This window comes from Scardinius erythrophthalmus, assembly GCF_964197995.2.
Source record: "Scardinius erythrophthalmus genome assembly, chromosome: 15".
NCBI lineage: Eukaryota > Metazoa > Chordata > Actinopteri > Cypriniformes > Leuciscidae > Scardinius > Scardinius erythrophthalmus.
Window position 1 is genome coordinate 29,853,523 of NC_138235.1, and position 13,071 is coordinate 29,866,593.

Here is a 13,071-nt window from a genome sequence, read left to right on the forward strand (position 1 = left end):
GAACAGATCAATAAATACATTCAGAGTAAATACACATAAATACACTGAATAAAGACAAACAGGGCTTAAGACAAACAGACAGAAGCTATATATTGACATCATATCAGTTACTGACTGACATTACAGATTTTTTTTTTATATTGGTATTGGACAATATTGGGTATTTAATTGTGCATGCTCATTTCCCCTATTTTTACATTTAGATTACCATTTCTGTCATCTAACACTCACTTAAAAGTTAATTTTTAAAAACAATAATGTAACAACACTGTTAAATATAATCTTTGTCAAATCTCACAATGAATTTCCATTTTTATACATTATAATGTTGTATAAAATTTACTTGTAGCATTTAAAAATTAATATCGGCCTGAATTTTAATATCGGTGCATTCCACATTTTTGCAATATACAATACACTATTTATTTGAAATAAAGCTGGAAAAAAATATTAGATGGGGGAAAATGAACAAAACAAAAAATTTGAAGAGTTGCCTTGGAAACTAACTTTAATAAGTTTAATTACTAAAATTACTAAAACTGAAATACAAATTATTTTAAAGCTAGATAGAAATATTAATTTAAAAAAAATGTCAACACAAATGTCAAGTTGAATGAATGAATGAGGCATTTATATAGCGCTTTCATATGTACTACTGTACACCCAAAGTGCTTTACAATCATATCAGGGGATCTATCAAGTTCATAACACAATTACTAAAACTAGAATTAAAATGAAATCACAGAGTGAATTAAAAAAGCAACGTGATGAAGTCATGTGACATCAATGTTGGATACTATTCAATCTATCATTTATTTTAATCTGAGCATAGTGTCAGAGACAGTCATATGCTTTCAGTACCTTGTCGTATCTGCTGCTAGAGCCAAAGCCGAAGATAAGCAGGTGACCGTGAGAGTCAGTGCAAGCAAAGTGCTGTCCGTCTGGTGAACACTTACAGTCAAAGACCGCACCGTGGCCCTGACCCTCGATCTACACACAAACACACATCAGAGTAGAGAAACACAGTCTGTGAGACACAATAAACACCAATAAATCAATAGATTTGCATATTTAGGTCAAATGTGATAGGATCTAATAAAAGAAATGGGAGTGTAGGTGGTTGGTTTACCATGTTGAAGTAAGAGCGTATTTTGACTCCTCTTGCCAGATCCCAGACGATGGCGTTCCCGTCGTGACCAGCAGAGAAAAGCACTCTTGAATCAAATGGATGTGGCTCCAACACAAACACCTCATCCTCGTGGCCCTGTGGGTGAAGGGCCATGATGACAACATGATTCATCACATATCGTCTCCTTTCAATCATTCTGGAGAGATCTTCACACTCTTACCATCAACACATGAATAAGGTTCCCCGTGTAAGAGTTCCAAACTTTCAATGTCAAGTTGTTCGCAGCAGTGATGACTGTGTTGTCATTGCAATCCCAGGCCACCATAGTCACCTTCAGTTTTGTAACTTTGTCCTCTAAAGGTGGAGGGTTGTACTTGCTAAAAAAGACAGAAAATAAGAAAAGTTTTTAAAAGAAACAATTAGGAATGGCATTTCTAACTTTGCTTTGCAGCTGGCCTACTTTTAAAGGGCAAAGCAATGAGAGACAAACTATACGAAAAGACAAACTAAATGTTTCTATTTTTCTAATGTATAAAAAAATTATACAAATGATATTAAGAGCATAACAATTTGAGTAAAATGTTAAATTGAAATTTAATATGAATTGAAATTCTAAAAAATAAATAAAAAATCTGGTATTCCAAATGTAATTTAGAGCTGGAATTAAGCGGAAAGTTGTAGGTTTATATATATATATATATATATATATATATATATATATATATATATATATATATATATATATATATATATATATATACATATGTAAGCAATAAGGTACGAAAGGCTGTGCTGCATCGTGAATATGTCACGACTGAAGGCCGTTGTTAGGCTCGACGCAAAGCGGAGTGCCTGCAACCCCTTCAGCCGTGACTTATTCACGGATACAGCACTAGCCTCGAGTACTTTATTGCTTTTATAAAACGGTTACCACACAATACAAATATTAAAGCCGAAAAATATGCATCTATGCAACTTTCATGAAGTAAAATCATTAAAAGCATTCCTTCCGCTGGGAAAAATAGTCCCTGACCTTAAACAGCAACAGAAGTTACATACATTATTTCGCCAATAGATGGCGGCAAAGACTGTCTTAATGAGTGAGTCATTCATTTATATATATATATATATATATATATATATATATATATATATATATATATATATATATATATACTGTATATATAATTTCAATTTGGTCTTTTGGACCCCACGGTAATTTGACAAAAAATTAACAAGTTAACATACAAATGATTAAATATGTTCATGTTACTACAGACTGATAGGACCTGGAAATGATGGAGAAAAGAACATCAAAAAAAAAAAAAAATCCAATGGCATTTGTTTGCTTATTGTTTTGTATTGTTTTATTAAGTTAAGAAGATAATCGACTTTCTAGATTGAATATTAATCCATTGGTGGAGTTGTATGTTTATTCTATAATTGGCTTGAATTGTATCTCAGTCGCTGCTGTGTTTTCAGAATCAATTGACCCTGCGGCACTCCCAAGTAATTATGTTGCTAACGATCAATTGTTTAGCAAACAAAACGTAACATTAATGCACAGTTAATTGAGCCATACTTTTAAACGGTGATTAATGTTTATCATACCCAGGTAATTTGGTGGCCATGTCCAGGAGAATGCTCCGCCAGTCTTGCTGCTGCAGCTGCCATATCCGCGCTGTGCCATCTCTACTGCCACTCACAAACCTACACACAATTTATGGATTTAGATTTATGTTCAAAAACCTCATCTAAAAGAATACATATTCATTCCTTTTCATGAAGCTTCAGAATGAGGCATACTGTAATGCACTTTTAATCTACTGAACTGCTTAAAGCGTTTAGTAAAATGTACAACTTGCAAATTCATTTCCGCTTTTTCTACCACTTCGAATTTATTTAGAAGGAAAATAAGTTGAAACTGAAAGCTCGTGAAATTAAGGTAAAATGAGAAAACGTATGGGTTAGTCTGGAGTGGCCTATGCAACAGCGAGTGTAGTTAATACGGTCCCAGTGCTTTTCACCAACCACAGGATTGATTTTGTAAAGTTTATTTCTACAACAGTGATCCCATTTGTCTTTCCATTCCTTGAGCATATAAGTGTTTATAATAGGTTTTAATTAAGGGGTTTTGTTTAATGTGCACTGAATGTGGCTCTTTTATTGTTGACTATGTATTACTCTATAATTATTATTAGTTTATTTTCCCAGAGATAAAAAAAAACTATCATATTTTGCTAGACTTCTATGCAAACACGCTTTGTAGCCTACATAAAATTTTATGTATGCATATGTGTATTGCTCTATAAAACAGTGAGGTTTATTGATGTGTGCTGTATGTGAATTACACAGCAAAAGATCATTTTCTTAAACAGTAATCACATTTTCTTAAAGTCTCATTTTACAGTAACAATATCTATACATATTTAAAACAATTTGAGAAGGAAAATTACATAATATATTATGTTTTTTTAGAGAATATATCCTGAATTATACCATGGTCTGTCTGAATACTTGATTGGCTAGGAGGTGTGCAATATAACCGTTTAATCACTGTTCTATATTAATGCGCTGCTTTCATTGAAACGCACTCGCACACAGATCCGAGATCGTGCTGTGCACAAAGAAACAAGCACAGAAATTTGTAGTCAATGCTGCCCCGTAAATTTTATTAATAAATTATCTTCACTACTGATTTGCTACATTATATTACTCAGCATAGAGGTTGTAATGTCACTGTTTTTAAAGTAAATAAACTCACAGCTATATTGCTAGTAGAGATGCTGGACAGACGCAGGTAATTTACATGCAAATCTCTCTCTCTCTCTCTCTCTCTCTCTCTCTCTCTCTCTCTTTTGCAACGAGAGCTTTAACTTGTCAATGCTGGCAAATGACCATGGTATAAGCGGGTTAATCCACGGCTAGCTGTGCATTAAACTATTTGAATGCACTTCACGGGAACAACCATCCTCCGCTTTGTGTCGGGCGGTTCTTTGCTTCAACATTTTCAAAAATGAAAAATACACAGCTAGCCATGTATTATCCCTTTCTTAAATCTCAAATTAATACACTTTTCTTAACACTGGCATTTTTTTTGTGTGTGTATTATCCTCAAAATCCTCAGGATTTTTCATAGATTAAAAACAATTTGCCAATGGGCTAACAAAAGTAACATTTTTGAACAGATTCTAGATTTAAGATCTATTTTCTGAAATCTTAATATCTTATGCAATGTTGATTCTCAAGCAAATTTATCTTGGGAAGTTAATTTGTGCTGAAAAACAAGACATAAATCAGAAAATATTTTTTGCAGTCTACAAAGCAGTAGCATAGCATTAATGTGAATTATAAAGTCAAAAATTGCATTACACCGCAAGGCAGGGAGGATGTGTATGACATGAGCTTATAAGGTTGCATAAAGATAAGAGTGTATTACTCAAGAGTGTTACTCCGTTAAATAAGACTGCACACAGTAACACACAATGCACACACAGTCTACTCATTTGAGGCATGAATATCTTCTTTTTGACAGTATACTCTTCTGCAGTTCTATTGATTAGTGAGATTTTTTCCCTCCTTATACATGTAACACTGGATGCTGTCTCCTCCGGTAAAACGAATCCATGTGAACATCCATCTTTTTAATTCCTTAGGGACCTGTTACAGACCTCTCCATCTTATTCTCCTTCTCTCTCTCCTCGTTTTCTCTCTTCTCCTGTCACACTCTCTATTTCTCTCCCTCCCCCAATGCAAAAACATTTGCTCATTAAATTAAAGCACGTGAGGAACATAAAAGAGCTTGCAGAGACTGGCGTGTGTGGGTAACTGTCATATGCCTACTGTTTTAAGTAGAAAGACATTTCATGCATCTGAATTCTTGTACGTTGTGTATCATAGGCATCTGACGCATGTTTGGGTATGATGGCAACAAGGGTATTTTTTCTGCTGACAACATCAGCTCATAATTATAAGAACCCCCATGTTCCATTAATCCAACAAACCTGACATGCAAACACACACGCTCTCTCACATTCACACATGTACACAGAAAAATGGAGCCAGTGTTGCTTACCTATCTCCACTATGGGAGAACTGGATGCTGTCGACTTTATCCTGCGGAAAAATACAAAGTCATTAAAAAATATGAGGATAACCTTAAAACAATAATGTATTCCTGCAACAGTAAAGCCAGTAAAGAGAATGAAAATGAGGTGCTTTAAAACAATAGATCAATATTATATTAATAATAAGAATTTATTTTTAGGCGGACACTATTATACATTTATACACATACACACTGGGGGGGGGGGGGGGGTTGAATTGTATTACATACTGTACATAGATGTAACGTGATAAAATTAATTATTTTATAAAATAAATATGATATTAGACCATTAAGAAATATGTGACCCTGGACCACAAAACCAGTCACATAGGTAAATTTTTTTAAATTTATATTTATACATCATCTGAATGCTGAATAAATAAGCTTTTCATTGATGTGTGGTTTGTTAGTATAGGACAATATTTGGTCGAGATACAACTATTTGAACATCTGGAATCTGAGGGTGCAAAAAAAACGACACATTGAGAAAATCGCCTTTAAAGTTGTCCATTTATGTTCACGGTTGTGCAGCTTTCACTCACAAAAATAAATGTTTTTATATTTACGATAGGAAATTTCCTAAATATCTTCATGGAACATGATCTTTACTTAATATCCTATATGATTTTTGGCATGAAAGAAAAATCGAGAATTTTGACCCATACAATGTATTTTTTGGCTATTGCCACAAATATACCCGTGCGACATGTGACTGGTTTTGTGATCCAGGGTCACATATAAAAGTATGCCATCTATTAAACATTGTATAATTACATAGTTTATTACATACTTACTTACAAAATAGTTTAATATTAATCATTTTGTATTTTTGCATTTTTATAATATCGGAGCGTTTGACCTATTTGGTAACAGACAGGGTGTTAGAAAAGGGCACAAACCAGATTCAAACTTCATTTGTGCAAAAAATTTTTGCATGCTCTACCTCAAACTTTTTTCAACATCTAAATTGCATTTTTGTTTATTAGGGTGTAAATAGTCACAAAATGAAAACAAACGAATTACATACAGTGTGAGACTCCAGCTCAGATATCTTCTCTGGTTGTCCACCTCCAAAGTAATAAACCCTAATGATGTGATCAGTGCTGCCTGTTGCGAGGAACATCCCACCTGAAATACCATTAAAAATCCCTTAGCCTTACATAAATTACATCATAATAATCAATAACAGCATTGTGCATTCAAACCAGAAAAAAAAATCCATCATTAACAAAAGCTTTGTCATAATTTTCAAGCAGGCGCAATCTCGCAAATTTAAACAATTACCACAATATGGCGTTAATGAACAAGAAACTCAAACAGATTCAGACTGTGTAATACCAAAGAAATGTAGAGGAAAGAACTAGAATCTGTGTGTGCGTGTCTTACTGGGTGAATGCCAGTACAGTGTTTCTTTTCTTCAGTAATGTGTATTTGAAGAGCTCCTGCAGCGCTTAACACTCTTTTTAAAAAGTCTGTGATATCTGTCTGACAACAGGATATTTATAGCCTCACTTTGCAGAAAATTGTTTAAGCTAAAACCATTCTCCGTCACTCTATAATCTGCTATCAGCTTTCAGAACAATGAAAACATGGGAATAGTCACTTAATATCACATTTCTATGTAAGCTCACACATTCATATAATAATGGGCATGAGTCTTAAATATTATGGCTGTCAATCGACTACAATTTGTATTTGAATTACATGGTTTACAGGTGAAATAATCAAATCAACTGCAATTAATCAGATATATAAATATTTGATTACAAAGGCCCACAAATTAAGGTAATAATGGCAAACAAAAGCACTAAAAAGCGACTTAGAAGTTAATCTTGTTTGTTTTATTTCCATATCAATGGCCGACTGTCCAGAGCAATACATTTAATCAAATTTGTCAATCTGTCCAATAAAGATTTAAGGGCTGTTCACACAGGACTGTGGATTTCATGAACAGCCCTAATCAATATTCATACATTTTATTCCATTTTCTATTTTATATAATATAAAAGATCACATCTGTATCATGTCATATGGTAAAGCAGTTGCGCAAACTGGCAGATCCCATTAATCTGTGTCTATAAACTCCAAAAAGACGCAACAAAAAATGAAGTGTCCCATTTCTGAACACATCAAGTTTTACTACAAGCTCAGTGTTAGAACAAAAGCATTTTGTCACATGGGTTCCCGATGGGAGAGGCTGTGAATGATAAAAAATACCTAATAAAATGGGAGCAGGTAGACGGGAGAAACGAGCTTTGACACTTCTGGCCTACCTGCACTAAAAGAGGAACAGATCATCTGCACGCCTGGTCTGGGCCGTTCAATGAATTTGCTGGGTCGCTGCCTGTACAAACATATTAAACACACAGAAACGTGATGAGTGCCAGAATATAGGCTCTTAGTGGTCTTATTAAAGGTGAAGAGTGTAATTTCTGTACCAAAAGTATTTGCAAAAACATTGTTTGAAAAATGAAAAGTCTCAGCAAAATAAGCTGTGTTGAGAGAAAGTTTTAGCACTGAAAAATAAGACATTTCAGCTTTGTTTATGAGCAAAAATAGATTCAAATGATAGCTCTAAATGGCAAAGAAAACATTCCAAATCTTAAAACCCCACAGATGTGTGCAAGAATAAAGGAAACTCACCCAAATTTGAGCGTGCGTGCGTCCCACTGCCAGAAACAGATGGTGCCGTCAGCTCCAGTGGAGGATAGGAACCTCTTATTGCCACTGCATAGAGGAGAAAACTACACACACACAAACAGCTGAAACAGGTTTGCAACACATTAAACATGGTCTCTATGAGTGGCCGTGCAATTGTGCATGCCTATACCATACACCGCAAAACATATATTTGTCAATTTAATGTATACCGTTCAAATGTTTCAGGACAGTGCGATTTTGTCTTTAAGAAATTAATACTTTTATTCAGCAAGGATGCATTCAATTCTATCCATTCGTGATGTCAAGTAAAGAAATTTTCACACCGGCATATAAAAACTATATTAAAAAACAAAAATGATATTAATATTTCTCAATAATACTGCTTTTACTGTTCAAATAAATGAACAGTTGAGTTCACCTTCTTACCACAGTGTTACAGTGTTTCAAACAGGGCACTATTAAGGTTAATTGCTTATAAAAAGATATTTTTGCACCATAACATAGAACAATCAGTCATAATGCTTAGTTTATTTTCCCCATGTACTGTACATTCAATTGTGTTCTGTGACATTGGCTGGGAGAAAATTAATTTAAAACTTTCCAGACAAAGGGACTATGAATCACCATAATGGTATACACTAATCACCAATATTTACACTATTACCCCACAAAGGTGTTCAATATGGTTGTCTTTTACAGTCATTTAGTGTATTACCACAGAAGAGGATCTAGACTAGGATTGATTACACAGTAAAAATCCAAATAGGCTATTTTATTGTAGGAAAAATCACTGTTAAATCTGAAATAATTCTTTATACGGCTGAATTTGTCATGTATATATCTGTGTGCCTGTGAGTGTAAATGTGTTGCACACCTGTAACGACGTGATGGATGCAGCGTGGCCCTCCAGTACCGCCAGCGGGGCGCAGGTCTGCAGGCACCACACTCTGATCATTTTATCACAGCTGCCGGCTGCCAGCAGGGTGTTCTCATAATTCACAGCCATGTCTGAAATCTCTGCCGCATGACCTCTCAGTGTCGCCAGCAAACGCCCGTTATCCGTCGCCCAGATCTTCACCAAACAGTCGTCTGAACCCTGAGGAAACACCACAAATGGTAACCCCTCAGACCCTGCTAAAGTCGCACATCAGAATGACCTGCTTTTCACACTAAGCCCTCTTCCCAAAGTTCTCATCAGAAAGTCCACAAGAATTTAGTCAAGTGTTTTTCAAGTGAATTAACTCATGCAGAGATTCCAGCCAATTGTCTGAAGCTAAACCCACATCTAAAGATGGAAGTATTGAGTAATTTAAAATGCACTTAATACAATTAAATAGGCTCAGATAACAAGATTGGTCTGTGCCAAGAGAAAGAAATTACCTAAGAGTGAGTAACAATAACCAAAAACAAAGTTGATGTCACCTTAAAACAACCCATTGTTTTATGTATCTAAAACCACTTTGGAAACTTACCTAGCTCTAAGTCAGCATGAAATCAAAATGGACTCTCTATTTACTTAATTACTTTAATTCATGTTCCTGTCTTATTGAGAACAGTTCATCAGTGCATATTATTCCAAATAAATAACTTTCTTTTCCTACTTTAGATATATTAAGACTTCTACAATAGCCTGTGGATAATGTCTTATTATTTGTCATGAAAAATATCTAATACTATTTATGCTTTTTATTTAAAAAAAGTTTAAAACAAAAACAATTGATTGTTGTTTTAAAAATAAATGTTTTTTCTTTCTTTCTGATCAATCCAGAATATGTATTAATTGTGCAGTATGTAGTGGGACACGTTTGCGGTCTGTAATTCTTTATACGGCTGAATTTGTCACGTATATAAAGTTAAATTGATAAACAAATTACATTAAAGACATTTATGTTGCAAAAGACTTATTTTTCAAATAAACACTGCTCTTCAAACTTCCTATTCATCAAAGAATCCTGAAAGAAAAACTGAATTATGCTTTCCACAATAATATTAAGTAGCACAACTGTTTTCAGTAGTGATAATAAATGTTTCTCGAGCACCAAATCGTCATATTAGAATGATTTCTGAAGAATCATGTGACACTGAAGACTGGAGTAATGATGCTGAAAATTCAGCTTTGCATCACAGGAATAAACTTTGCAGGGTCCGATTCACACACACATGATTTGGCACAGGTTTTACATTGGATGCCCTTCCCATCACATTTGAAAATACATTCAAATAAACAAACAAAAAAGTTATTCCAATTTTACAATATTACATTTTTACTGTATCATTGATTAAACAAATGCAGCCTTGATGAGCATGATAAGAGACTTCTTTTAAAAGCATTACAAATATTTTTGACCTCAAACTTTTGAATGGTATAGAAGACATTTGTGTACACACTACATCATCCCAATGCTTCCTGCAGAAACATTATATACGTCTTCTAACACAAATGTTACTATTCTTTACTAATAATACGTCTAGAGAGTCCAATGTGATTTTGTTCCAAGGTGAATCAAACATGTTTTTAACCTAAAAATGCAGCACTGTGGCATTGCATTTCCATGACAACAGGCAGAGGATCATAAAAAGCAAGTGCTGCTTACAGCAGTCTTTCAATCACAGCTTGATTGAAAGATGCTTTTTTCCCCTCAGATAATCGGCTTGCCATTTACCTCCTCATTTTGTAAACTCAAATTTAACAACATGAAAATATCACTGTTGTTTCCAGAAACACTAGAATTAACTGCGATAACAACAGTTAATATGCAGGCCACACATGCATATCGAATTGAGCAAAGAAAAATGATCCCCAAGCCACACACAGAGACGAACATTCCCGAAGATCTGTTAAACACAGACGGAATGCCAATGACACACTGGCTAATGGCTCAGGAATATGAAAGAGATGATTTTATTCGTGGCTCGCAGCCAAATCCACAAAAGAAACACTTTTTTTCAACATGCGCGCACAGACACGCCCCCCTACGCCGGGAGAAAACGACCTATAGAAAGAAAAAAAAGAGGAGGAAATACACCGAGAGCCCAAGATCGAAAGAGGAAAAGACAAAGAGAACAGGAGTAGGAGAGAGAGATAGAGGGAAAAGGGAGGGAGAGGCAGAAAGAGGGGGAGTAATCCTTGCTGTTCAGCCATTTTTGGAGCATTACAAACTTGCAGAGTAAAATGGAACCCAAGAGTGCACACTCAAAAACACACATCAGCAAAACACACACGAGCAAGATCCTACGGGCCGCTTAAAACCAGAGCGCTGACAAATGTTAACAAAAGCTCACGCCACAGGCTGAAAGTGAGATAATGTCAGAGAAATGCCCCAATCAAAACACGTCCACTCACACACACACACACGGAACCTTTAACAAGTTTGTGGGCATGATGATGATGTCACAGAGCAACAGTATGCTTGCCCAGATGAAATATGAAAATGACCTTTGACCTCTACACTTATCCCAGAGTCAAAACATTATCTGTCCCTGTGAGCTCAGAAGGCTCACTGTCTAAAAATACCCTTTTAGTCACTAGGAAATTAAGACAGAGTTTCCAGTGAAGCACAACATTGAACAAAAGAATAGAACTACTCACAGAAAATTCAACAAAGGGCCATAGAGCCGAGTCAGATTTATGAAGTACACTACTGTTCAAAAGGTTAGGGTCGGTAAGTTTTTTTTATGTTTTTGAAAGAAGTCTGTTACAGCAAGGCAGCATTTATCAGATTTTTATTACAAATATTATTACAATTTAAAATAACTTTTCTATTTTTAATATTTTAAAGGGTAAGGCAAACCTGAATTTCCAGCTGTCATTACTTCAGAAATCATTCTAAGGGTACGTTCAATGATGAACAATGTGCTAAAAACGGAAAAGTACTTCCTTTGCGTACAGACGACATCGTCAAAACCATCCCTGTTCACACGGATCCGCAAAAACAACTAAAAACGATGTATTATGCTGCCAGACACTTTGTAAAGAAACACTACGCTTTGTAACACTAAACACTAAATTAATGTATAATAGTAAATAATTATAAAAACAACAATATTTTTGGAAACCATGATTGATTAGAAAGTAACATTATTAACGTCTTTACTGCCACTTTTGATCATATTGCATCTTACTGACTCCAAAATTTACTAAATCTGTACAGATTTATCAAAAAGACCACAATACAAATCTGGGTGACTTTTTATTTTAATGTGTTCATGTTACAGTGTAATTACTGAGTAATAGTAATTAACTAAATGAACTTTCTATAGGGTTAGGGTAGGATTAGGGTTTGTTGCATGTAATTATGCCTAATTTAATTATTACCATAGTAAATACATGTAACGTGTAACAAGAACACATTAAAATAAAGGGTAAAGGGTGTCCTTGTTACATATGTTACATGTACTTACCATAGTAATAACAATAAATTATGCATAATTACATGCAACTAACCCTCAACCAAATCCTAATCCTACCCAAACCCTACAGTAAGTACATATAGTTAATTAATATTACTCAGTACTTAAATATATAATTACACTGTAACAATGACACCTTAAAATAAAGTGTAACCAAATAAAGTGTTGCCCAAATCTGTATTTTTTTATTTAAACCTGTAAATAAAAAGTCTCAAAAATGTAAAACAAATTATGTACACATTATGACGTAATATGAACATGAAATATTCTTCACTATTTCTAGGTCACTAATCAAACTAAGCAAATTGTGACACCGATCATGTAAATTTTGGTACAGACAGACATTCAGATGTCCTTGCTTCCACAAGATGTTCTTTGAATCATCCTCAAATCATGCAAGAGAGAACATGATCATCATGTTTTACACAAACGAGTGGAGTTCATGTATCTTTAGTGTTGCTGTCATTAAAGTAAAAAAAAAAATAAGACAAACCAAATACTAAAAGATTTTCACTCAAACTGTTATTCTGATAAAAGAGCTGTAATTAAAAACTGTATTCAAAATCCTGTAATCCTTTTTACTAGTGGTCCCAACCCCTTTAAATCAAAACGCATAGAAAACACTTTGTGAACATGATGAATTACTCAGACACATCAAAACAGGCCAGAAATCGATAGAGCAACGTATTCATTTATGCTTTTATCCAAAGCATAATGCCATGTAGAATAAGCAGAAGTTTAGTCAATGGCCCCTTTAATGGTC

At 34.5% G+C, this 13,071-nt stretch overlaps 1 protein-coding gene across 4 annotated transcripts in view; it reads right to left on the reverse strand.

The window, feature by feature from the left end:
* phip (PHIP subunit of CUL4-Ring ligase complex) overlaps window positions 1–13,071 on the reverse strand; it is a 35,278-nt gene that overhangs the window by 16,179 nt on the left and 6,028 nt on the right. For all 4 annotated transcript variants that reach the window (XM_081387666.1, XM_081387665.1, XM_081387667.1 and 1 more), the window contains 9 exons: window positions 8,773–8,994; window positions 7,881–7,981; window positions 7,511–7,581; window positions 6,265–6,365; window positions 5,205–5,245; window positions 2,741–2,839; window positions 1,350–1,506; window positions 1,130–1,264; window positions 862–990 (listed from right to left, as the gene is read on the reverse strand). In XM_081387666.1, the coding sequence (XP_081243792.1) occupies window positions 862–990; window positions 1,130–1,264; window positions 1,350–1,506; window positions 2,741–2,839; window positions 5,205–5,245; window positions 6,265–6,365; window positions 7,511–7,581; window positions 7,881–7,981; window positions 8,773–8,994 (1,056 nt within the window). The remainder of the gene's footprint in view (window positions 1–861; window positions 991–1,129; window positions 1,265–1,349; window positions 1,507–2,740; window positions 2,840–5,204; window positions 5,246–6,264; window positions 6,366–7,510; window positions 7,582–7,880; window positions 7,982–8,772; window positions 8,995–13,071) is intronic.